At 45.1% G+C, this 24765-nt stretch overlaps 1 protein-coding gene across 7 annotated transcripts in view; it reads right to left on the bottom strand.

The window, feature by feature from the left end:
* Positions 1 to 24765, bottom strand: part of KCNS3 (potassium voltage-gated channel modifier subfamily S member 3) — a 71898-nt gene that overhangs the window by 16586 nt on the left and 30547 nt on the right. For 5 of the 7 annotated variants that reach the window (XM_045008795.1, XM_045008792.1, XM_045008794.1 and 2 more), the window contains 2 exons: positions 23213 to 24744; positions 15102 to 15157 (listed from right to left, as the gene is read on the bottom strand). In XM_045008795.1, coding sequence (XP_044864730.1) covers positions 15102 to 15157; positions 23213 to 24683 — 1527 coding nt within the window. In that variant the 5' untranslated portion in view covers positions 24684 to 24744. Of the gene's footprint in view, positions 1 to 15101; positions 15158 to 18480; positions 18618 to 23212; positions 24745 to 24765 lie in introns of those variants that run through there. The other 2 variants (XR_006577776.1, XM_045008797.1) reach the window with 2 other exon arrangements.

Genomic DNA, 24765 nt, shown 5'->3' on the forward strand with positions numbered 1-24765 from the left:
AGTGATTTTTCTTGCTTTTGCTGCTAAGTCTCACCTTTCCATTTTTAACTCAGATATTTCATCATCGATTGCTCGTCGTCATCTTAAACACCTGGGCCAAAATTAAATTCATAATCGTTCCTCCCTGTTCTCCACAGCTTATGGCATTCGCATCCTCCCTGACATCTAGGCCTGTAACCCGGTTCTTCAACTCCTCTCTCTCATTCTAACCCATCAGGGCCACACCATGCTACGTACTGTAAAAAACACATAGATACAGCCCTTGCCCTGAAGAGCTTAAAAACTGAATCGACAACAGACCAAGGATATGAGGAATCTCAGAGACAGAGAGAGGAGGAATGACTGGCTCAGGGTCAGTAGTAGAATAGAACCCAATTCGCCCGAGTCCATGCCTAATGTTCCTCACCCCAAGCACAACTAAACATGAGCCAGACCAAATTTTTCCCTATGAATCCAATTCTGCTCTCATTAAACTCAATAGGATTTTTTCCCTTAACATAAATGGTAGTAGGACTGAACCTTATTATGTGATGTCATTCCATGTCGCAGCAAAAAGCTTAGGTGTGCACATCCCTGGCACTTGAACTTCCTTCGTATCTACAGAATGCTACCAAACATGTCCTTTAATTATGAAGTAGAACTGTGACAGTACTGATTAACAGTGCTTCTGATTCCCTGCATTGAGCTTACTCAGATCCTGAACTCCTTTTTTGATTGTTTAATGAAAAACTTGTTCATAATCTCACTGCCAGGAGAAAAGTTTGAGGCATCACAGTCTCCATGACAGCAAAGAGCAATAATAATGAGTCAGCAATTTTTCTTTCCTTGGTTATTTATTATTATTATATTATTATTTTAGCATTCTTTTGGCAAGGTAGTCTAACAGAAATCACTCTCAAAATTATGGGAAATATTTGGCCAGCAATATTATTGCCCTCCTGTTGCAATTAATTTTTCTTCTGAATTTCAAAAATAAAAATGAGAAAAAACACACTTCTGTCATTTCCTCCTCTTCCCCCATCATTAAAAACAAAAACAAAAACCTCAGTCATTTGGTAACTAGCTAGGCACATTGCTGGGGATACATGGCCTAAGAAAAGAGAAAGCAAACTCTGTAGTTGGGGCGGGGACATACACACACACACACACACACACTTGGAGATACAAAGACAGAATTATAATGATCCAAAAGACCCGGAAGGTGACCTAGTCTATCCCCTGCCATTGTAAGATTGTCTCATTTACTACATTCTTCAGTGCTTTGTCCAGACCAGTTTTCCATAATCCAAGTGAAGGGGGTTCCACCCTTGGCAGGCTGTGCCTCCGTCCAATCTCTTTTCTTGTACGGATTTTTTCCCTAATAGGATACTCAAGGCTGCAGCCAGGTTTTTAGCATCTGGGACAAGATTTCAAAATAGAGGCATCCTGCAGCCTCTTGCAATGTGCCCATTCTCAAATCATTGCACTCACACCATTCCTGCAGCCTTCCCCCATTTACATCCTTTCCTCTCTATCCCACTTCAACTATCCCCATTGCTGTTTTAGGTTCTCCTTCGCTCAGTCACCTATATGGGCACCCACATTCGGCAGGCTCCTATCACCAGGCCCATACATACACCTACCTCCCTGCTCCTATTCATAACCCCATGCTTTGAAGCTCTGGAGTCCTAAGGAGGATCTGCGAGTAGAGGTATGGTAATGAGTGGTCCAGAACCCTAAAGCATGACTAGCTGTACAGCGTATGGATCAGACTCCCTGCAACAGAGATGCACTCAAGTGCAGTTCCTGCCAGCAACCAAGAGGGTGCAGTGGGCTACCGTTGAATAGCTCAGCACAGTAGCACTAGAGGTGAGTGAAGCACCTAAAGGACATCACCACAGATCTGGCAAAAGAGGCATTGCCTGGCCTGTGTCCCCAACTAGAGCCCAATCCCCGCCCAGCTGCCATGGCTGTCCCCCCACACCTGGCAGCCCAGAGGACAATACAGCCCCAAAGTTAAACCTTTAGAAAAATCAAGGGTTTTAAATGATGCTGGGGCAAGAAGAGTTGTAGTAACTCCTGCAACTCCTACACCCCAGCTCTGCAGCAGGGAAGAGTCAGTGATCTGCACAGAGGCAGATTCACTGGCTGCACTCCCATGTCTCCCTGGGATACCCTTTCCCCATCCCCAACCCCCCATAAACTATGGCTCAGGGTGCACTGCCAAGGCATATGGTAGCTCTGTGGTATGTGCAGGGTGCACACTCCCTACCTGGGATCCCAGAATAGCTTTCCCTGCCTTACAGTTGCTCTCATAATGACTCTAATGGGACTCTCACACCACCGCCTAGCACATTTGAGTCCCACTCCCTCCATCCCTGACACGGGCATGGGGCAGAAGAGGTCATAAAAGACCAGCTATGCTGGATCTTCACCCACCAGGATTTCTCCCAGAAAGGGTGAATTCCTAGCTGTCTATTTATGGCACCTTTACAGTCCATTTGCAGCACTGCCACATCAGAGGCCAGAATTTGACCCTGGCTTTTTAAACCACCTTTTTTTTCTTTTCTTTTTTTGGTACCAATTTTCTAAATCCTGATAAGCCTTTATACATGTCTTATGTTTTCCAAAACCACTTAAGCCACATTAATTATTATTATTATTATTAACATAATTTCTTTAAGCATTAACCAATGTTCAAAGCTTTCAGCAGGCAACAAAATGGAAAAAAACAAGCTAGCAAAGATGGAAACTTTCAGCATTCTGCTCAAAGCTCTCCCGGCAAACAGCCCTGCATTCACAACCTAGCGCTCATACTACATTTTATAATAGAACCACTTTGCATGCATTGCACACTCCTGTAGTGCAGCAATCACTGTATGAATGCCAGCAGAGTACATTAGCAGAGGTTATCTTTGGTGCCAGAATTTTTAAAGTTATACAATAATGTTTTGACAGCCGTCCAATCAGTATATGTAGTAATATCAGAGACAGTAGCATTTCCTTAAGGAGACAACGTTAATCCAGAAAGAAACCTGAACAAAAACTTGAAACGATAACCAGAACAGAACTAAATTCAAGCCTGAATTTTTTGGTATCGACTATTCACTATCCTGCGCTCAGCCAGAACCACCTGTAAACTACCCCCATCTTACCCTCATCCGCAACAAACAGCTATCAAATTGGACTCATCTACAATGAATTCTACACACTTTAAACCAGTGGTGGGCAACCGATGGCCCCAGGGCCACATGTTGCTCACCACTGCTCTACACCAACCCAAATCAATTCAGAACCATGTCCAAGCAGAATAATGCTGCTTACAATAGAAAGAAATTGTAATAGATTTTGAAAAGAGAACATGAGTTGAAGCTAAATTCTATGAGAGTATCAAGTTCATGCAATAGGCAAGAAAAAAAGAGGGGGAGTAAATGAAAATCATTACTGCTATTGGGAATAGTTCAGGCTTTATTCCAGTAGCAGGGGAAATATCCCAAGCTGATGCAGGTAGTTCTTGCATAGTGGGGATAGATACATCATCTTTATAGTTGGTGAGTGTGGTCTGCAGTAATGGAAGTTGAATCTGGGTTATTCTGCAAGGTTAGGGCGGGGGATCCTCATTCTTATCTAGTAAGGAATGGCTTCAGATGGTGCAGGCTGGCTCTGACATGTTTATAGAAAGTTTCTGGGGTGTTCTCAGAATTTTCAAGGTGTTCTTGGCTTGTTCAGGAGGTTGAATGAGGTTTTCATTAGATTCTAGCATGCTGGGTTGGCTCCAGATGGATCATGGCATACTGAAGGTGCTTCTATCTAAAAATGTTTGTAGTAAGAGCACAATTTCAAAATAGTCTGAGGAGGTGAACAGTCTATCTCGCTGATGACCAGTTGGAAGAGTCTCTTGGAGCTCTAGGATGTGCTCCTCAGTACAGTCCTGATCAATATTTACAATCAACAATTACAGCTATTATAGGAGAAGCTACAATAGCAATTCTTCACTCTCCCAAAACATCTCATCTCAATCATGGAAAGATTCCCAATCTCATTTGACTATTTCCAAAGATATTGCATGCATGCTCAAAAAAGGTACACTTCGTTGATTCATTGTTGTCAGTGAAATATTTTATTTTGTCTAGATTTTGGGGTCACCAGATCTTTTTTGTACCTGAGGTTTGTAACTACATGTAATGTCTATAGTTAGCCCTTGGACACACAGACAGCTAACACAGACACAACCCAGTAGGTTTTGCAAAAACAATTATTGCAGCTTATCTGGGGATCAAGGTGCATGCGCCACACTTACATTGAGCAAGTAGCACTTCCTGGCAATTGCCACTTCTGGGTCTCTTAAGGGATTGTCCCCTACACTACATATCAAGAGCAGGCATTAATCACTTATGTTTTTATAAGCATATGCTGTACTGCTTTGGATGGCCACAGTTGACTCAGTGTTTGTACTATTACATGACAAAGTATACCATGTTTGTAACTTTTGTGGTCTGGAAAGCATTTCAGACACAGTGTCTATCCATGCAATCCTGACCAACATATGATGATCTAACAGCGGCTACATGTTTCAGCACTGGTTGGTTTAACAGAGCATGATCTATTTCTCAGGTGGATGAACTCACTCAACTATTGTCTCCCATGAAAGAAACTATGAAGACCACACCCACACTGCACATGGGAACAAGTCTAGATTCAATCCTCCAAGAGTGCAATCCTTAGGACACCATATTAAGCTTTACAATAGATATGCTGCATCAGACCAATGGTCCATCTAGCCCAGTGTCCTGTCTTCTGACAGATGCTAGTGCCAGATGCTTCAAAGGGAATGAACAGAACAGGGCAGATATTGAGTGATCCATTCCCCATTGTCCAGTCCCAGCTTGTGGCAGTCAGTGGTTTGGGGACACCCAGAGCATGGGGTTGCATCCCTGACTATCTTGGATAATTGCCTTTCATGGACCTATCCTCCATGAACTTATCTAGTTGTTTTTTGAACCCAGTTATAGTTTTGGCATGACAACGAGTTCCACAGGCTGATTGTGTGTGGTGTGAAGTACTTCCTTATCTTTGTTTTAAATTTGCTGACTATTAATTTAATTGGGTGACACCTGGTTCTCGTGTTATGTGAAGGGGTATATAACACTTCCCTATTCACTTTCTCTACACCATTCATAATTGTATAGATCTTTATCATATCCCCCCTTAGTTGTCTCTTTTCTAAGCTGAGCAGACTCACTCTATTTAATTTCTTCCTGTATGGAAGCTGTTCTATATCCCTAACCATTTTTATTGCCTTTTCTGTACCTTTTCCAATTGTTATGCATCTTTTCTGAGATGCGGGACCAGAATTGAGCATTTAAGTTGTGGATGTACCATGGATTTATATAGTGCCATGATATTTTCCTCTTATTATTTATCCCATTTCTAATGGTTCCTAATATTCTATTAGTTTTTTTGATTACCGCTGCACACTGAGCAAATGTTTTTTTAGAAAACTGTACACCATGTCTCCAAGATCCTTCTCAAATGGTAATAGCTAATTCACAACCCATCATCTTGTATGTATAGCTGGAATTATTCTTTCCAATGTGTATTACTTTGCATTTATCAACACTGAATTTCATCTGCCATTTTGTCACCCAGTCCTTCAGTTCTATGAGATCCCCTTGTAACTTTTCAGTCAGCTTTAGACTTAACTACCTTGAGAAATTTTGCATCTGCAAACTTGGACACCTTACAGTTTACCCTCTTTTCCATATCATTTACGAATATGTTGAACAGCACAGGCCCCAGTACACAGCCTCAGGGGACCCTGCTATTTGCCTGTTTCCATTGTAAAAACTGACCATTTATTCTTACTCTTTGTTTCCTGTCTTTTAACCAGTTACTGATCCATGAGAGGACCTTCCCTCTTATCCCAGAACTGCTTATTTTGCTTAAGAGCCTTTGTCTGGGAGCTTGTCCAAGGCTTTCTGAAAGTCCAAGTACACTATATTGACTAGATCAGCCTTGTGCCACTCCCCACCAGCATGACCTACTCTGTCGTTCCTGTATATTTTGTACTCTGGTATTACCATATCCTAGTGACTATCATAGAATCATAGAATCATAGAATCTCAGGGTTGGAAGGGACCTCAGGAGGTCATCTAGTCCAACCCCCTGCTCAAAGCAGGACCAAACCCAACTAAATCATCCCAGCCAGGGCTTTGTCAAGCCTGACCTTAGAGGTTTTTAAGGAAGGAGATTCCACTACCTCCCCAGGTAACCCATTCCAGTTCTTCACCACCCTACTAGTGAAAAAGTTTTTCCTAATATCCAACCTAAACCTCCCCCTCTGCAACTTGAGACCATTACTCCTTGTTCTGTCATCTTCTACCACTGAGAACAGTCTAGATCCATCCTCTTTGGAACCCCCTTTCAGGTAGTTGAAAGCAGCTATCAAATCCCCCCTCATTCTTCTCTTCTGCAGACTAAACAATCCCAGTTCCCTCAGCCTCTCCTCATAAGTCATGTGCTCCAGCCCCCTAATCATTTTTGTTGCCCTCCGCTGGACTCTCTCCAATTTATCCACATCCTTCTTGTAGTGTGGGGCCCAAAACTGGACACAGTACTCCAAATGAGGCCTCACCAGTGCTGAGTAGAGGGGGATGATCACATCCCTTGATCTGCTGGAAATGCCCCTACTTATACAACCCAAAATGCCATTAGCCTTCTTGGCAACAAGGGCACACTGTTGACTCATATTCAGCTTTTCGTCCACCGTAACCCCTAGGTCCTTTTCTGCAGAACTGCTACCCAGCCATTCGGTCCCTAGTCTGTAGCAGTGCATGGGATTCTTCCGTCCTAAGTGCAGGACTCTGCACTTGTCCTTGTTGAACCTCATCATATTTCTTTTGGCCCAATCCTCTAATTTGTCTAGGTCCCTCTGTATCCTATCCCTACCCTCCAGCGTATCAACCACTCCTCCCAGTTTAGTGTCATCTGCAAACTTGCTAAGGGTGCAGTCCACACCATCCTCCAGATCGTTAATGAAGATATTGAACAAAACCGGCCCCAGCACCGACCCTTGGGGCACTCCACTTGATACCGGCTGCCATCTAGACATGGAACCATTGATCACTACCCGTTGAGCCCGACCATCTAGCCAGTTTTCTATCCACCTTACCGTCCATTCATCCAGCCCAGACTTCTTTAACTTGCTGGCAAGAATACTGTGGGAGACTGTATCAAAAGCTTTGCTAAAATCCAGAAATAGTACATCCACTGCTTTCCCCTCATCCACAGAGCCGGTTATCTCGTCATAGAAGGCAATTAGGTTAGTCAGGCATGACTTGCCCTTGGTGAATCCATGCTGACTGTTCCTGATCACTTTCCCCTCCTTTAAGTGGTTCAGGATTGATTCCTTGAGGACCTGCTCCATGATTTTTCCAGGGACTGAGGTGAGACTGACTGGCCTGTAGTTCCCTGGATCTTCCTTCTTCCCTTTTTTAAAGATGGGCACTACATTAGCTTTTTTCCAGCCATCCGGGACCTCCCCCGATCGCCATGATTTTTCAAAGATAATGGCCAATGGCTCTGCAATCTCATCGGCCAACTCCTTTAGCACCCTCGGATGCAGCGCATCCGGCCCCATGGACTTGTGCTCGTCTAGCTTTCCTAAATAGCCCCGAACTACTTCTTTCTCCACAGAGAGCTGGTCACCTCCTCCCCATACCGTGCTGCAGAGTGCAGCTGTCTGGGAGCTGACCTTGTCTGTGAAGACAGAGGCAAAAAAAGCATTCCACCAAGCTTCTGTAAGGCCTATGATATCAATATCCTCATTTAATACCAGGCACTCGAGTTCATCCATCACAGTATTTAGACTTCTAGGATGTGTATAGAAGCACTTATAAAATGTGTCAATATTTAGTAGTCTGCCTGCATGTGATATAATTGAATGGGACTCTTTTTCATCTGACTGTTTCTCTTCAGTTCCTGTCTGTACTTTATCCATTTCTATCCTCTCCTATTTACTAGGATATAGAGTATCCCCTTTAATAAATCCTCCACTAAGGGATGCCTCTGTCTGAACCATGTGCTCCTGCCCACTGGTCAGCTTCCCCCGCCACCCTTAGTTTAAAAATTCCTCTATGGCCTTTTCAATTTTATATGCCAGCAATCTGGTTCCATTTTGATTTTCGTGGAACCCATCCTTCCTGTATAGGCTCCTCCTTTCCCAAAACGTTCCCCAGTTCCCAATAAACCTAAATCCCTCCTCCCAGCACAGTTGTCTCATCCATGCATTGAAACCCTGAAGTTCTGTCTAACTGGCCCTGCACATGGAACTGAAAGCATTTGAGAGAATGCAACCATGGAGGTCCTGGACTTTAATATCTTACCTAGCAGCATAAAATTGGCCTCCACGACATCATTTCTACCTTCCCCTATGTCACTGTTACCTATATGCATGTAATCGGTTGGTCGGGGCTCGACCCTCCAGCGGGCAGGAGGGGAGCCACACCGACTCGCTTTGGTTCTTCGGCTAGTCTCTAGGAGAGACAGGGAACGAGGTTAAACCACCAGGCCCTCTGGGGCAGGGCAGGGCAACAACAGTTCAATAAGCCCTGGCCCTCTGGAGCAGGGCAGGGCAACCGCAGTTCAATAAGCCCTGGCCCTCTGGAGCAGGGCAGGGCAACAGCAGTTCAATAAGCCCTGGCCCTCTGGGGCAGGGCAGGGCAACAGCAGTTCAATAAGCCCTGGCCCTCTGGGGCAGGGCAGGGCAACAGCAGTTCAATAAGCCCTGGCCCTCTGGAGCAGGGCAGGGCAACAGCAGTTCAATAAGCCCTGGCCCTCTGGGGCAGGGCAGGGCAACAGCAGTTCAATAAGCCCTGGCCCTCTGGGGCAGGGCAGGGCAACAGCAGTTCAATAAGCCCTGGCCCTCTGGGGCAGGGCAGGGCAACAGCAGTTCAATAAGCCCTGGCCCTCTGGGGCAGGGCAGGGCAACAGCAGTTCAGTCTGTAAGCCCAAGCCCTAGCTCAGGGCGGGCAGTAACAAGAAGCAGAGCTCAGACCCTCAGGCAGGGCTGAGCAGCAGTTCAAGTCTATAAAGCCCAAGCCCTCAGTCAGGGCGGGGCAGCAAAACAGCAGTTCTAGCTCAGACCCTCAGGCAGGGCTGAGCAGCAGTTCAAGTCTATAAAGCCCAAGCCCTCGATCAGGGCGGGGCAGCAAACAATTGCTCAGGGGGCTCAGATCCTTGCAGCAGGAACTGAGCAGCAACAGGCAAGTGCAAGCTTCTATGCCGGAGCGCTGGTTTGAGGGGGAGACTGCCACCCGTGAGTGGGGTGGCAGGGGGGACACAGGCCCACCCACTCCACTGTGTCCCAGCCCGGGGCCCTAGCAGCGGCGTGGATCCGCTGCAGTCAGTGGGGATCCTGGCCGCAACACACTGACATGGGCACATCAGTGCCCTCAGCCGGACAAGGGTCGGCTACCCCCGGGCTACACTCCATCTCCCCCTCAAGGCCTACCTCGTCCGTCGCACCCGGTTCAGGCCAGTCGGTCTGCATCGGCTCCGGTGGAGGGCTTGGCGGCAGGTCCGGCAGCTCCTCTGGGAAGTTGGGCCAGGACTGCTCGGGCGGCTCCTCTGGGTAACAGCAGGGCCGAGGGGGCTCCTCCTCGTAGCGGGCGCTCGGCAATCCTGGGGGCTCCTCCCAGTACGGGCTCCGGGTAGGCTCCGGGGGCTCCTCTGGGTAGTGGGCGCGGGGAAGCTCCAGCCAGGCAGGGCAGTTACCTTGGGCCGAGGAGGGCTCACAGCCGGGAGCTCCCGCAGCCACGTCTGCTCTCGGCGGTGGCTGGGTGCTGACTGAGCTTGGGCGCGCTCCTTTTCTACTTCCTGCCCCGCCCCTTGACTTCCAGGGGGCGGGGACTGGGGGCGGAAGTTCCGCCCACTGAGGTGTTGGCAGGGCAGCTCCCTCTGCCGGGCAGGAGGGGAGCCACACCGACTCGCTACAATGCACCATGAGCACTGGCTCCACCCAAGACAGTATATCTATCTATCTAGCTGTCTCAAGAGATTGCAAACTTTGCACCCAGAAGGCAATTCACCATGTGGTTCTCCTGGTCATCAGAAAATCAACTATCTATATTTCTAATAATTGAATCCCCCTTTACTATTACCTGTCTCTTTCTGATAACTGGGGACCCTTCCCTTGCAGGGATATTCTCAGTGTTAGAAGATACCATGACACAATCTGGAAGGAAGGTCCCAACTATGGGATTGTTAGGCTTTGCTCCAATTTAATGTTCTCCTTCCCAGAGACTTTCATCCTCCTCAACGCACACAGGCTGTCAGACTGTGGGAAGGATCACTCTACTGTGTCTCAGAAAGTCTTGTCTATGTACCTGTCTCTGTCTTGTCTATGTACCTTAGGTCCTCCAGTTCAACCACTGTGGTCTCAAGGGCCTGTCCTGGGTCCCTGAAGGCCACAAGTTGCATGTACTGAATGCACTTATATGGCACCTGTCCACGAGGCAGGTAATCATACATGCTGCATTCAGTGCAATAAACTTTATAGCCCCCCCCCCACTCTGCTACTGGATTTCTGGGTGCATTATTTTTACTCTTGGGGGAGGGGAGGCGTTTGTTTGCTTCCTTGTTTTCTGGAGACGATTACAGGCCTACATTTAGAATATGTTTGTTAAGTGTATCTGGCTCTCATGCTCCCTCTCTAAACCCCATCACAAAACTCCTGTTTGCTAGCTTCACAGAACATCTATGGGCTGGCTTTTAAACCCCCTGTTCCCCAGGAGTTAGCCCCATCCTTTTGCCAAGGGATCCTAAAGGGATTAATGATTGAAAGGAGAAGGCTAGAGCTTGTTAGTAAGGCCACTTGGCTAGCAGGCTGCTAGGCTCAGCACACAGCCCCCACACCAGACCACACGACATAATATTTGGACAAGCAAGCACATGGCAAACAAACTAACGGACAAACTAACAGACAAATGCTCCCCAAGGATCACATAGTCTCTCCAATTTTACATTTATAGTAAACTGGGGGGAAAAAAAAACATATTAGAGAGTTGTCTACAATAGAAGCCTGGGTTCAAATGATTCTGTTTCAACTGACAATGAAGCTTCTAACATTTAAAAAGATTCCCTGGGGATTTCTTCCCAGGATAACAGCCTGAATTTCAAAGCTCCTGGTGAATTCTGCAAAATATCCCACAGGACTGTGAAACTATTAAAGTGGTGACACTGCATATATGACATAACTCCACACTTTTTATGTTCCTGTTTTTCTTTCTGATTCAATTGTCCAAGGAACTTTTCCTGTGAAATAATGTTTTTATATCATTTATTTTTATTTGTAAACCAATATATAAAAATCACCCAGGCAAATGCTGTGGGTTCCCTAATGGCAAATGAAATACACAATATTACAAACTTCATTGTAATAAAATCCTACCACATGGCATCAATATTTCACCCATCTTAACTAGAGCTGGGACGGGGGGGGGGGGTTGGTTGACAAAAAAATGTTTTGTTGACCAAATCAACCTTTTCCAGCATGAAAAAAAAAATTGAAAAAGTGGAGGTGGAGAAACTATTAAAAAAATACCTGAAAGACTGAAGCAAATATTTTTTTTACTAAAAATTGACAAAATTAATGAACAATTTTAACAAAATGAAAAATGTTTCTTTCTTTCTAATTTTTCTTTGTAATGTCATCCTATTTATTTATATCAGCCTTACCTTGGGAAACAAGCAGGGAGAACTGGAAGTCCTGGCACAGTCAAGGAATTATGATGTGAGACTTGGTGGGATAACTCACATGACTGGAGTACTGTCATGGATGGATATAAACTGTTCAGGAAGGACAGGCAGGGCAGAAAAGGTGGGGGAGTTGCATTGTATGTAAGAGAGCAGAATGACTGCTCAGAGCTCCAGTATGAAACTGCAGAAAATCCTGAGAGCCTCTGGATTAAGTTTAGAGGTGTGAGCAACAAGGATGATGTTACTCTCATGGTGGGAGTCTGCTACAGACCACCAGACCAGGGGGATGAGGTGGACAAGGCTTTCTTCCAGCAACTAACAGAAGTTACTAGATCACAGGCCCTGGTTCTCATGGGAGACTTTAATCACCCTGATATTTGCTGGGAGAGCAATACAGCCATTCACAGACAATCCAGGAAGTTTTTGGAAAGTGTAGGGGATAATTTCCTGGTGCAAGTGCTGGAGGAACCAACCAGGGGCAGAGCTCTTCTTGACCTGCTGCTCACAAATAGGGAAGAGTTAGTAGGGGAAGCAAAAGCGGATGGGAACCTGGGAGGCAGTTACCATGAGATGGTCGAGTTCAGGATCATGACATAAGGAAGAAAGGAGAGCAGCAGAATACGGAGCCTGGACTTCAGAAAAGCAAACTTTGATTCCCTCAGAGAATTGATGGGCAGGAGCCCCTGGGAGAATAACATGAGAGGGAAAGGAGTCCAGGAGAGCTGGCTGTATTTTAAAGAATCCTTATTGAGGTTGCAGGAAAAAAACATTCCTATGTGTAGAAAGAATAGTAAATATGGCAGGCGACCAGCTTGGCTTAACAGTGAAATTCTTGCTGATCTTAAAGACAAAAAAGAAGCTTACAAGAAGTGGAAGATTGATTGGACAAATGACCAGGCATGCATGAGTGAAATCAAGAGTGCCAAATCACACTTGGAATTGCAGCTAGCAAGAGATACTAAGAGTAACAAGACGGGTTTCTTCAGGTATGTTAGCAACAAGAAGAAAGTCAAAGAAAGTGTGGGCCCCTTACTGAACAAGGGACGCAACCTAGTGACAGAGGATGTAGAAAAAGCTTATGTACTCAATGCTTTTTTTGCCTCTGTCTTCTCAAACAAGGTCAGCTCCCACACTACTGCACTGGGCAGCACAGCATGGGGAGGAGGTGACCAGCCCTCTGTGGAGAAAGAAGTGGTTCAGGACTATTTAGAAAAGCTGGACGAGCACAAGTCCATGGGGCTGGATGTGCTGCATCTGAGGGTGCTAAAGGAGTTGGTGGATGTGATTGCAGAGCTATTGGCCATTATCTTTTAAAACTCATGGCGATCGAGGGAGGTCCCGGATGACTGGAAAAAGGCTAATGTAGGGCCCATCTTTAAAAAAGGGGAGGAGGATCTGAGGAACTACGGGCCAGTCAGCCTCACCTCAGTCACTGGAAAAATCATGAAGCAGGTCCTCAAGGAATCAATTCTGAAGCACTTAGAGGAGAGGAAAGTGATGAGGAACAGTCAGCATGGATTCACCAAGGGCAAGTCATGCCTGACTAACCTAATTGCCTTCTATGACAAGATAACTGTCTCTGTGGATGAGGGGAAAGCAGTGGACGTGTTATTCCTTAACTTTAGCAAAGCTTTCGATACAGTATTCTTGCCAGCAAGTTAAATAAGTATGGGCTGGATGAATGGACGATAAGATGGACAGGAAGATGGCTAGATTGTTGGGCTCAACACGTGGTGATCAATGGCGCCATATCTAGTTGGCAGCCGGTATCAAGTGGAATGCCCAAGGATCGGCCCTGGGGCCGGTTTTGTTCAATATCTTCATTAATGATCTAGAGGATGGTGTGGACTGCACCCTCAGCAAGTTTGCAGATGACACTAAACTGGGAAGAGTGGTAGATACACTGGAGAGTAGGGATAGGATACAGAGAGACCTACACAAATTAGAGCAGGGGTCCCCAACGCGGTGCCTGCAGGGGCATCCATGTGCACCCATCTACTGGCCGCTGGACAAGCAGCCATCGAAATGCCGCCGAGAAGCGGCAACGTCAAGAAGCGCTACCGTCGAAATCATGCTGAATTTCGGCAGCATTTCGGCGGTGACGCCTCTTGATGACGCTGCTTCACGGCGGCATTTTGGCAGCAACGCATCTTGACTGCTTGTCCGGCGGCCACAGTCCTCGGCGGCTAGTTGTCCGGTGCCCGCCCCATGGAAAAGGTTGGGGACCAATTAGAGGTGTGGGCCAAAAGAAATCTGATGAGGTTCAACCAGGACAAGTGCAGAGTCCTGCACTTATGACAGAAGAATCCCATGCACTGCTACAGACTAGGGACCGAATGGCTAGGCAGCAGTTCTGCAGAAAAGGACCTAGGGGTTACAGTGGACGAGAAGCTGGATATATGTGTCAACAGTGTGCCCTTGTTGCCAAGAAGGCTAACAGCATTTTGGGCTGTATAAGTAAGGCACTGCCAGCAGATCGAGGGGCGTGATCATTCCCTTCTATTCGACATTTGAGAGTACTGGAGTACTGTGTCCAGTTTTGGGCCCCACACTACAAGAAGGATGTGGAAAAATTGGAAAGAGTCCAGCAGAGGGCAACAAAAATGATTAGGGGGCTGGAGCATTATGAGGAGAAGCTGAGGGAATTGGGATTGTTTAGTCTGCAGAAGAGAAGAGAAGAGAAGAGAAGAATGAGGGGGGATTTGATAGCTGCTTTCAACTACCTGAAAGGGGGTTCCAAAGAGAATGGAGCTCGGCTGTTCTCAGTGGTAGCAGTTGACAGAACAAGGAGTAATGGTCTCAAGTTGCAGAGGGGGAGGTTTAGGTTGGATATTAGGAAAAACTTTTTCACTAGGAGGGTGGTGAGGCACTGGAATGGGTTACCTCAGGAGGTGGTGGAATCTCCTTCCTTAGAGGTTTTTAAGGTCAGGCTTGACAAAGCCCTGGCTGGGATGATTTAGTTGGGGATTGGTCCTGCTTTGAGAAGGGGGTTGGACTAGATGACCTCCTGAGGTCCCTTCCAACCCTGATATTCTATGATACCTTCAACATACCCTGCGCATCTCATCAGACCCCCAACTCCTATTTACACCCTCAGTCCCAGTTCCCAAACAAGACCATCACCCCACCTCCTTCTCCATTCCCCGTGAGGGAGCTAGGGGGAAAGGATGAGGTGCCATGCATCTAGAAGGATAACAAATTGCGAGTGTGGTGGGCCAAGGAGAGGAGCAAATTCCAAAGCTGAGGGCCTTCATGGAAAACATGCTGCCAAAAGCTTCTTCTCTTTTATACTGAGTGCCAGTATTTTTGTTAATAATTATTTAATGTTTATCATTGGCTTTGAAAAGTGTGACCTATCTACCTACCACCTGGTTTTGCTGAAGTTCCATAGTCCAGACATGCAGAATTAGCACCTCATCTTCTGGAAAACAAAACCAAAAAGGCAGATACTTATGTGAGGAAACATGGAGCTCCTGTAGTTGACTAGCTGGGATAAAATCCTAAAACTATGTGTTTCCATGCTTCAGGGCACTCTCTCATTGTCAAAAGATGTTATGAAGAAATTTCCCCTATGGTACAATGGTGCATCAGGAGGGCCACTATCCTTTGGAAGAAATGGGCATTAGACACAGTCAGAAACAGGATACTGCACTAGTTGGACCATTGAACTGTTTCACAGAGGCAGTTCCTATGCTCCTAGCTACTGGGGTAAGCAGCTAGAAAGATCATGTATTGTTTGGTTTTATTTTTTTCCCTAAACAAAGATAGGAAAGCCACCTAAACTTGGCTTCTAGCATTCTAGGGACCGCAAAACTTCAGACAATGTGAAACAAGAATACATCATCATCACTTTCCAACAGGCTCACTTAGAAAGCAAGATCTAGTGTCAGGAGGGAGGGAGGGAGATAAATGCTTTATACTAGTGAATGGGTTTGGGCTAATGTTATTTACTAATCGCTAATTATGGTTCAATAAAAGCATTTTGACTCAGACACACAATTACATGTGGCAAATGGCTGCACTTATGCATCTGAAATATGAACAACTTCTTCCTCTGTTCTGCTTGTTCTTGTAGTATTTCTTGATGCCATTCTAGCTCAAAAAGGCTTTTGGCTAATGTCATGATCCTCTCTCCACCCATCCACATCCTACCTGGACAGTGGAAAGGCCTGGCCACAACAGAACTAGTGCAGCTCTACTTCCCAAGGGCAGGATTTGTGGTCCTCACACAGGGTTCAGTATTCTTGTCCCCTATGCACCACCGAGAATAGTTCTACCATGGTTCACTGTGCTGTAGCATGCAAGAGAGGGGAGAGAGTTGGCCCATGGAGTTGCAACCATGCAGAGCCACTTGTCATCACTCATCCCTACTGGAGTTGGTTGCTTCTGTGGCCTTTAGGCTGCAGTAGCAGCCAAAAAGTGATTACACTGCTGTGGAGGACCAACCTTCCTACCCTGCCCTCAGGGAAATCCAGGCCCACAGCCTGTGAACTAATGCCAGGATCTGGCCCCAATGTATTATTCCTGCATTAATCATACAGCACTCACCACCCACTATGAATACTTCACATGGGCTTTAATGAAGCAAAGAAATCATGGCAATTTAAAATGGAAAATAACTAACTGTCAGGGAACCTTGTCTAACTCCTTGCCAATACAGGATTGTTCCCTCCAGTAATTTACAGTATGTAGGTTTAAATGCATCAGTAGACTGGGCTTTAGTTGAGAGGTTATTCCAAACTCCAATGAGTTTCACTGTTGGGATGGGGTTATTGTGGTATTTGGCCTAAATTTTGCTTTGCGTAACTACTGCTAGTTATACCACATTGGACTAACATAAGCAATTCCTCACCAGCCTGACAGTTATCACTTACACAGCCTGATTTCTTCAGGTACTACAACATACTTCTAATGCAGAGACCACACGTCAATTTCAACAACCCCAATAAAAAGCCAGTGTTTCTACATTTTAAAGTGGTTGCCATTAAAGATTAAACTGTAATGATGCACTCTACATGGCATGGGGCTATACCATGAAATCATTTGGAGGAAGGAGTCAGAGCCGAATGGTTCCAATAGGTTACCAGGTGTGGTTTTAATCCCTAAATCAATAAATAGGCTGGGCTTTGGTTTTCTGAAAGATCACCTCCCTCCCTGTACCATGCTGCAACAGTATCCCCTTTAGCATAGACAAGAGGCAAGATGTTCTCCATGAGGGTTCTTTTACTTTGGAATGCACTCTCCTCTGGGACCATCAACCTCCAGGTTTAACAACCTTCTATGCAGGCTGCAAAGCCTTTTTTTCCTGGGTTTCTGGGGAGTGAGGGGACTGATGGGTTTGGTAGAAATTCATGTATGTATGGAAAGTCCTTTCATAACGTGTATCTGAATTTATGCCAAAAACACTGGATAGCCCCAACAGAGATTTTTATAAATGTAATCAATAATAAGGACTAGATGGTATCTCAAAGACTCAGGCCATAGTAATGCATGGGTGCTGGTAGTCACACCACTCCAGGAGCATCCCTCTCTGCTCTTCCCTTGCTCCAGCTCAGTAATAATTTACTATTAGCCTTTATCAGAGTAAATTACTGCACTCTGCACTGGCTCAGTTGTGCTGGATAGCAAGTGGGAGGATGATGCCCCAGGGAGGCAGGAAGCAGGCACTTACCGAAGTCCCAGTAGCCCATTCAGGGCTTGCCTACACTCGCAATTTACAGCGCTGCAACTTTCTCACGCAGGGGTGTGAAAAAAACACCCCCGAGTGCAGCAAAGCGCCAGTGTAGACAGTGCACCAGCGCTGGGAGCTACGCCCCTCATGGAGGTGGTTCATTTAGAGCGCTGGGAACTCTTTCCCAGCGCTGTGCCGTGACCACACAAGCCACATTAAAGCAGCCCTCAGAGGCATATGGGTCAAATCTTACACCCTCTTGGCCCTGAGTGGGCCTGTAATTCAAATCACACCATAGCCCTAACTAAATGAAAATTCAAAACTCAACATCCCCTGTCCTACGTACCTCTGCTAGCCATGACATCTTTCTGTACTTAGAAGATAATCTATAGCTTTACAATTATTGTGGAGCAAAAAAATGTTGAGTTTTTAATGACACCTGCTGTAGATTGATTAACTGGAGTCTAAACATTTAGGAAATGTATGCATTAGCAGCCATGGCCAAAGCTAAAATGCTAGATAACTATATTCATGAGTTACAGTTACTGGTATCACAGACCAATTGGATATCCAGGATGTGGTTATTTTGGTTTTGTTTTCAAGACATCTGCTTTTTGTGTGAAGAGACACTAATGGGCTCACAAATGCTGTCAGTTAATCAAGGACATTAGAGAATCTCTCCAGCTCTTAACAGTTTTCTGTCACTTGCTCGAGCTGTTAGGGATGAATATATGCATTAGTGAACAGCATCATGTCAAGCATTCTAAGAACGGTGCAGGCAGCTAAGCTGCTCTTACCAGACAAATCTCTCTAATACTTTTTGCATTCCCAGACAGGAGTCAGTTCATATGGAAATCAATGTAGAGCTTGTTTTCTGTGAAGAGATAATGTATGCTTCTAATTTCCAGCTAACCGGTGAGTAGTATTGTATTTACAAGTTTAAGATGACTTGGATGTGCCATTTATTAGGCCCATAATGTTTACTTTCAGACTGCCACTCTTGCTTAGTGCTGCATTTTGGCCATTCTGACAATACGCAAATAGGGATATTACTTTAAAAGCATTAAACGCACCTCAATGCGACGGCAAGATTACACATTGATAGCCTCTCCATTAAGTCATACTTGCACCTCAGTCAACTAGTTAGCAGCAACTCCAATTTCAGGCAGAAACTCTTTCTGGGATAGGGACTACACTACTTCTTTTGTGACTGTCAAAAGAAACAAAATATAGATATTAAGGGTGGTGAGAGGAGGTAATAAAAGAAAAGCAGTGAGGGAGAAAGCAAAAGAGAGGAAAGAGAAAACTCCCTCCCCATTATGTTTCCTCTTTTGCTTTCTTCTAATTCCATTGCCCCCTTTCCCATCTTCCATTTCTATTTTTTTCCCTATACTTCCCATCTTTTCCTGCTTTCTTCACCCTTTTCTTGATCTCTCCCACTTTCTTCTTTGCTTCCCCGTTCTCCCGACATAAAAAATGGCAGCAACAATATTGATCTCCCACTGATATTCACCCAAACTGGGAAATACAGACCACCGCATTGGTATATCTGTCTATTATACTTGGGCATAATTCCACAGAGCTGGATGTTATTGTGTATCAATGTTCAATACTGAATATCAAAAGAAAAAGCTCCAGCAAGCAAGACACAGAAACTAACATGCTGAGAAACTGTTTTGTATAATGGAAGACAACCTAAGCTGGAATGCACATCCTAACAAAGCTCTTATATTTCAGATACCACATTAGATAACAGCTGGATGAATATTCCTTAAGCAACATCTTCAAATGGAAAATTGTGTGAAGCCAGGAAATAGAAAAGCAAAGCAAGGAGTAAATGTGATGTACTTTCTATTAGTGATAATGTATGTCTGTAAGTCAAGACCAAGTGCAAGGAAGACACAAAACAGCACAAGAAAAAAAACCTCTTGGTACATGAGACACCACTAATTGAAGCAGTTCTGATTAGAGGGAGGGGTGCACAAGTGAGCATCAGATGCAGTAAAAGTGGGTGAATCACACATCACCCTGGTCCTGCTCTGGGGCTCAGTGAATGCCAGGCATGGTTTCAGGGCTTCAGTGCAGGCAATAAGGCTAGTCTCACTGCTTTGCCTTATAGGACACCTGGGAACCTGGAAAGCTGTTTTCAGTATGGATTTGGGGCCAAATTCTGCTCTTGGTTACACCTGAGTAATGCAGAGTATCTCCACAGATGCTAGTGGAGTTGCTCTGGACTTACACCAACATGCAGCACCTCAACACAGAATTTGCCACATTGTAGTTTACTGAAGCATGTGAGTGAGATGCCACTGTGACAAGAGAAAGATGAAAGAAGCACAAGCAGAATCCAGTACAAGAGCATCACCAAATCCACACCTCTTTAGAAGGGGTAGAGGTGAAACTGTAGCTACAACTGGCAATCTACCCACCCACCCTGCCTATGAATAATTAATCAGGGCAGCAGGCAGGGAGTAGTTAGAGTAGGAGCCTTGCTGATTCTTTCTCGACACAGAATACAAAATCCAAATAAAAAAATCAGACCTATTTCTTTCAGAAAATACCAAGGGTGAAATCCTGGCTCCATTTAAGTCAATGGGACTTTTGACTTCAGTGGAGCCAGAATTTCACTCCAGGAGTCTCAGTGATGGACAGTCGACGGAATGTGAATGCACGTGTATTTCTGTTTTCTGGAGCATAGCTGTGGAAATGAGCTGCTGAGTTTAAAATCCATCCATATGTTTAAAAAAAAAAGTTCAAAGGAAGTTAAACAGTTAACTAAAGCGCGCCTTAAGGAGGTTTCATAGGACAGACCAAGGTTGTAACAGCACTTTAGTGAGCAGTATTTGCATTGCTTTAGATCTAGTTCCTTCTGCTGAAATGCAATCTACTTATATGTGAAGGCTACAGAGAGTGTTTCTTTGGGCACTCAGTAATTTCTTTGCTGTTGCATTATTCTGTGTGGTTTGTGTTAAATATCCCTGCCAATGAAAATAGTAATGTATATTATGGCATTTTTGTAACACTAATCGTCCAGTAAGAATGAGGCATATTTAAGGCTAAGTTCTGCTCTTGGTGGGATAACCGAGAGAAGAACAGGTCTTCTTGCCTTAACTGTCAGTGAAGCATCATGCACATTTATGGCATTATGTAAAGAATGGGCCAAATTCTGAAGTCCCTACACAGCTTAAAATACTCTCCACAAGTCCTGCACAGCTAGTCTAGGCTTAGTGTGAGGGGGCTCTGAAGGAGCTAAGGAGAAGGAATCCTCCTCTCCTCATACAGTGTGGCAGATGATCCACTCTGCTGTCTTGCAGCCTATGATGTGGGGTGGAAGCAGAGTCAGTGGATCTGTGTGTCATCAAATCTATCAGCCCATCTCTGCTCCTCTGCTGGCCTGCCTTGTTCAGCCTCCCTGAAGCTGGGTTATGCAGCTGCAGAAATCCTGAGACATGTATGAACACTACCAGTTGCACAGAATTCTAGGGCACTCTGCAGGTGCTGAATAAGATCTAGCCTTCAGTTTTTACTTTATCTGTAGGCAAAACTCGCATTGACTTCAGTAAGCGTTCTGCCTGAGTAGAGACTAAAGGCTTCAGGATTTGGTCCACAGTTAATAATAAACAAAGTATTCCTTTAAGGGGGAGGTAAAAACAGAACAGAAAAATCCAAGGGGTCTGAATCTCCATGGGCCTGCACCTTGGGTAGTCATTTAAGGACAAAGGGAGTACAAAATGGGTGTATAATACTCCCAAATCATAATCATACGGTGAAATCCTGGCTCCACTGAAGCCAACTGCAAAACTCCCAGTGGATTCAACAGGGCCAGGATTTCACTCATAGGCTAAAGGTCTGACGTGGTAAATAGTAGCTCTAAACATCTTGTATTCAGCTGGGGAAGGATTACCCCAGTGCCATCACCATGGAAGACTGCATTAAGTCTGACTGTTGAGGACCTCCCTCACAAATCCTGGTGTTAAGGACATGCTACGGGCATGCTGGCGGCTGCAGCATGCAATATGGCAGAGATTCTGGTCCACTCTGTAGCCCTTAGGCCAGTCCAGGGAGGCTGCCATAACTCAGAAGACCAGAGCCATCTAAGTGTACAGCTACACTGCAATCATGATGTGTGACTGCAGCTCAGGCACACATACCTGAGCTAGCTTTAATCTAGCCAGCTCATGTGTTGAAGCAATAAAGCTGCAGTTGTGTGTGCCTCCACGAAGGTTTATACCACCCACACTGAAGCACACCCTGTCTCCGCTTCATTGCTCTGGGATACAAGCTAGTTAGCTCAAGTACATCTACTCGAGAGCCAGTCACACCCTGTGATTGCAGTATAGTCATACCCAAAGTTATGCCAAGGGCCTCTCCTGCCTCCAGCCCAGGACCAGAACAGCACAAAGGTGGCTTAAAGACACTGTAGCAGGGTGGTGGGGTTGGTCACCAGGTCTAGGCCTCACACCTCAGTCTCTCTTTCAGTTCAGTGTGTCCCTGGCACTCTGCCTGAGGCCCTGCTGGACTAGCTTGGGGATGGGAATCAGGGGTCACAGCCCAGGGTCCTGAAATTGTAGTGGTGTGGGATGGCCTTGGTTCAGCCCACCTGCTGCTCACAATCCCCCAGGCCACTTCCCAATACACCCAATGCCTCAGTTCGGGGTGTGGCTACAATTGTGTTAAAGTCCTTGCCTCAAACCCCCAGTCTAGGGCAAATGCCTGTAATCCTCTAGTGCCCTTGCCCCTGTTTCCACCAGCCTTTTGGGTAGCATCAGGACAGGAGGAAATCACAGCCAGACACCCTCAGTAGCAGTTTCTACTCCTGCTGCTGCAGAGCAGTGCTCCTCTACAAAATACTTCTCTTTTCTCCTCCCACACCCTTGCCTGGAGCTTCCTTTACGCTGCTCCTCGGGGAAAGAACCATGTTCAGCCATGGCCAAGGAGCGGGACCTTTCAGGCCCAGTACTGCTTCAGCCCTAGTCCTGTCTCAGCCTTAATGTGGGGTTTGAAGACCCCATCACAGGCACCCTACCCCCTCCACCCCGGGCTATAAATTCAGTGCTGGGCCTTTAAGAGGTGCACGCAGGATCTCCCCCGTAGTGTTTATCCCCATTTTCCACTCACCTTATACAGGTGTAACTGACTACATAAGGAACAGAACCATATAGAGAAACACGCTCCATGTGTACAATTTCTTGTTTAAATCTAAAATGTGTTCTGACTTTGGAAGGAAATTCATAAATATTATGCTTTCCTGGAGTAACACCACAATGTGCCAATGAATTTCCCATCCTGAATCAGGAAATGTATTAGATTCCTATTCTCCATGTCTACTTAGTGAATGTAGTTTTACATGTATTTTAATGGCTTTTTTTTTTTTGGCAAGTATATTTGCATGTAGAAACTTCATTTAATTGTGCTATATTTCCTACATATGAGCAATCTGCAGTTACCTAAACAGCAGTAAATTACAAAAACACATTCTGTATAAATCATCAGACTGCTGCAGGAACAAACATTAGACTTGAATTTAATTTATGTCATTTTTCAGCTTTTTCCACCCCACCATCCCAAAATGCATAGCACTAGTCATGTGAAAACTAAATTGCCATGTGAGGTATATTTTTAAGCCTCATCTAAACAATAAAGCTTGTGTGACAACATAAGAGCAAAGAATGTCCAAATATGGCTGAGAGTTAAGTACCCTGAGAATTAAGTGCTCTTAAATTCACTGGAGTTTATAAATCTGCATTAACCAAATATCTGAAAACAGAAATAAAAGAGAGAGTGATTCAACTCATTTTCCAGTACCATTCTCTACAGATGTCATGTTATAAACATCCTCAATATCTTGGATGCTGGAGGCGTCTGTTGAATCTTGATCGCTGGCTATAATCCCTACTGAAGAAAGGCTAGAAATGAAGGAGTGCATCCTTTTTGCATAAATATCCCTAATGTTAAAATAAGGTAGCTCATTACATTTCTCTTTGTGATCATTGTTGGACTGGTCTACATCAATATCCTTTTGCTTTTGATAGTATTTAGAAAACTTGTTGAAAATTATAGTGATTGGAAGGGCCACCACTAATATTCCACAGAGAATACAAATGCTACCAATGAACTTTCCCAGTAAGGTGACTGGGAAAGTGTCTCCATAGCCGACAGTGGTCATGCTGATAGTTGCCCACCACCAGCAGACCGGGATGCTGTGCAGTTCTGACTCATTGTCATCTTTTTCCACTGAGTAGACCAAAACTGAGAATATAGAAATCCCGACAGACAGAAACAAAAGCAAAAGTCCAACTTCATGGTAACTGTGTCTCAAAGTGGCACCTAAAGACCGCAGTCCTACAGAGTGCCTTGCCAGTTTCAGGATGCGAAATATCCTCATTAGCCGTAGGATCTGAACCACTTTCCCCATATTCTCAATGTCTTCGCTTTCTTCTTCCTTTGTGTCCACAGCCAAGGTAGCATAAAATGGAATAATAGAGACAAGATCTATGACATTCAGAGGGTTTTTCCAGAACTTCTTTAGACTTGGAGCTGCGGCGAGCCTTATCACTAACTCAACGGTGAACCAGACGATGCACGCTATCTCCACGGCTTCCAAAACAGGGTCCTCAATCTCTCTGTCATTGGCATCCCACCTTTGGAACTCTGGCATGCTGTGGATGCACATGGCTACAATTGATGCTAGCACTACGCTCAGGGAGGAAATTGCAATTAACTTGGCTGATAAGCAGTACCCAGGGTTTTCCATTCTGATCCATACTTTCTTTCGTATTTCACCAAGCCACAGTTTATCAAATTTCTCCAGCTCTTTATCAAATATGGATGATTCTTCATTGGAAGAGTCTATACTTCTGTCGTTGCTTTTCTGATCCCAGTCCTTATCTTGACTGTCTTCTTTTTTTTCTTGATACCTATTGCTACAGCAAGAATCAATGAACAGCTCGTTGATCCCCCAGTACTCTATTTCCTGACAGAAGGAGAAGATACAAAGTTCCTCCATGACATGCAGTTTACCTGTATAGTAAAAATTCAAAACATATCTAAACAAAGAAGGGTTCCTATCAAAGTAATATTCCTTGTCTGCATCACTGTAATCATCACACAGTTCCAGGATGGCCTCTTCAGAACGGCATTTGAGCAGTTTTCCAAGTCTGGTCTGGGGAAATCGGAGCAAAGTACTTTGATCAACTGATTGCTTAAAGCCACCCACATTCAAGTGGATAAGTTCCTCATCTTTCCCAGGTCTATGGAAAAATTCACCATAAACCATTTTGAACACAGTAGTTCTGTTGCTGGTTTCCAAGGCACTAACCCATAAGATTACATTGCACCTAAAAGAACATAAGATATTA

Source organism: Mauremys mutica, chromosome 3 (genome assembly GCF_020497125.1).
Source record: "Mauremys mutica isolate MM-2020 ecotype Southern chromosome 3, ASM2049712v1, whole genome shotgun sequence".
In the NCBI taxonomy this organism is placed as follows: domain Eukaryota; kingdom Metazoa; phylum Chordata; order Testudines; family Geoemydidae; genus Mauremys; species Mauremys mutica.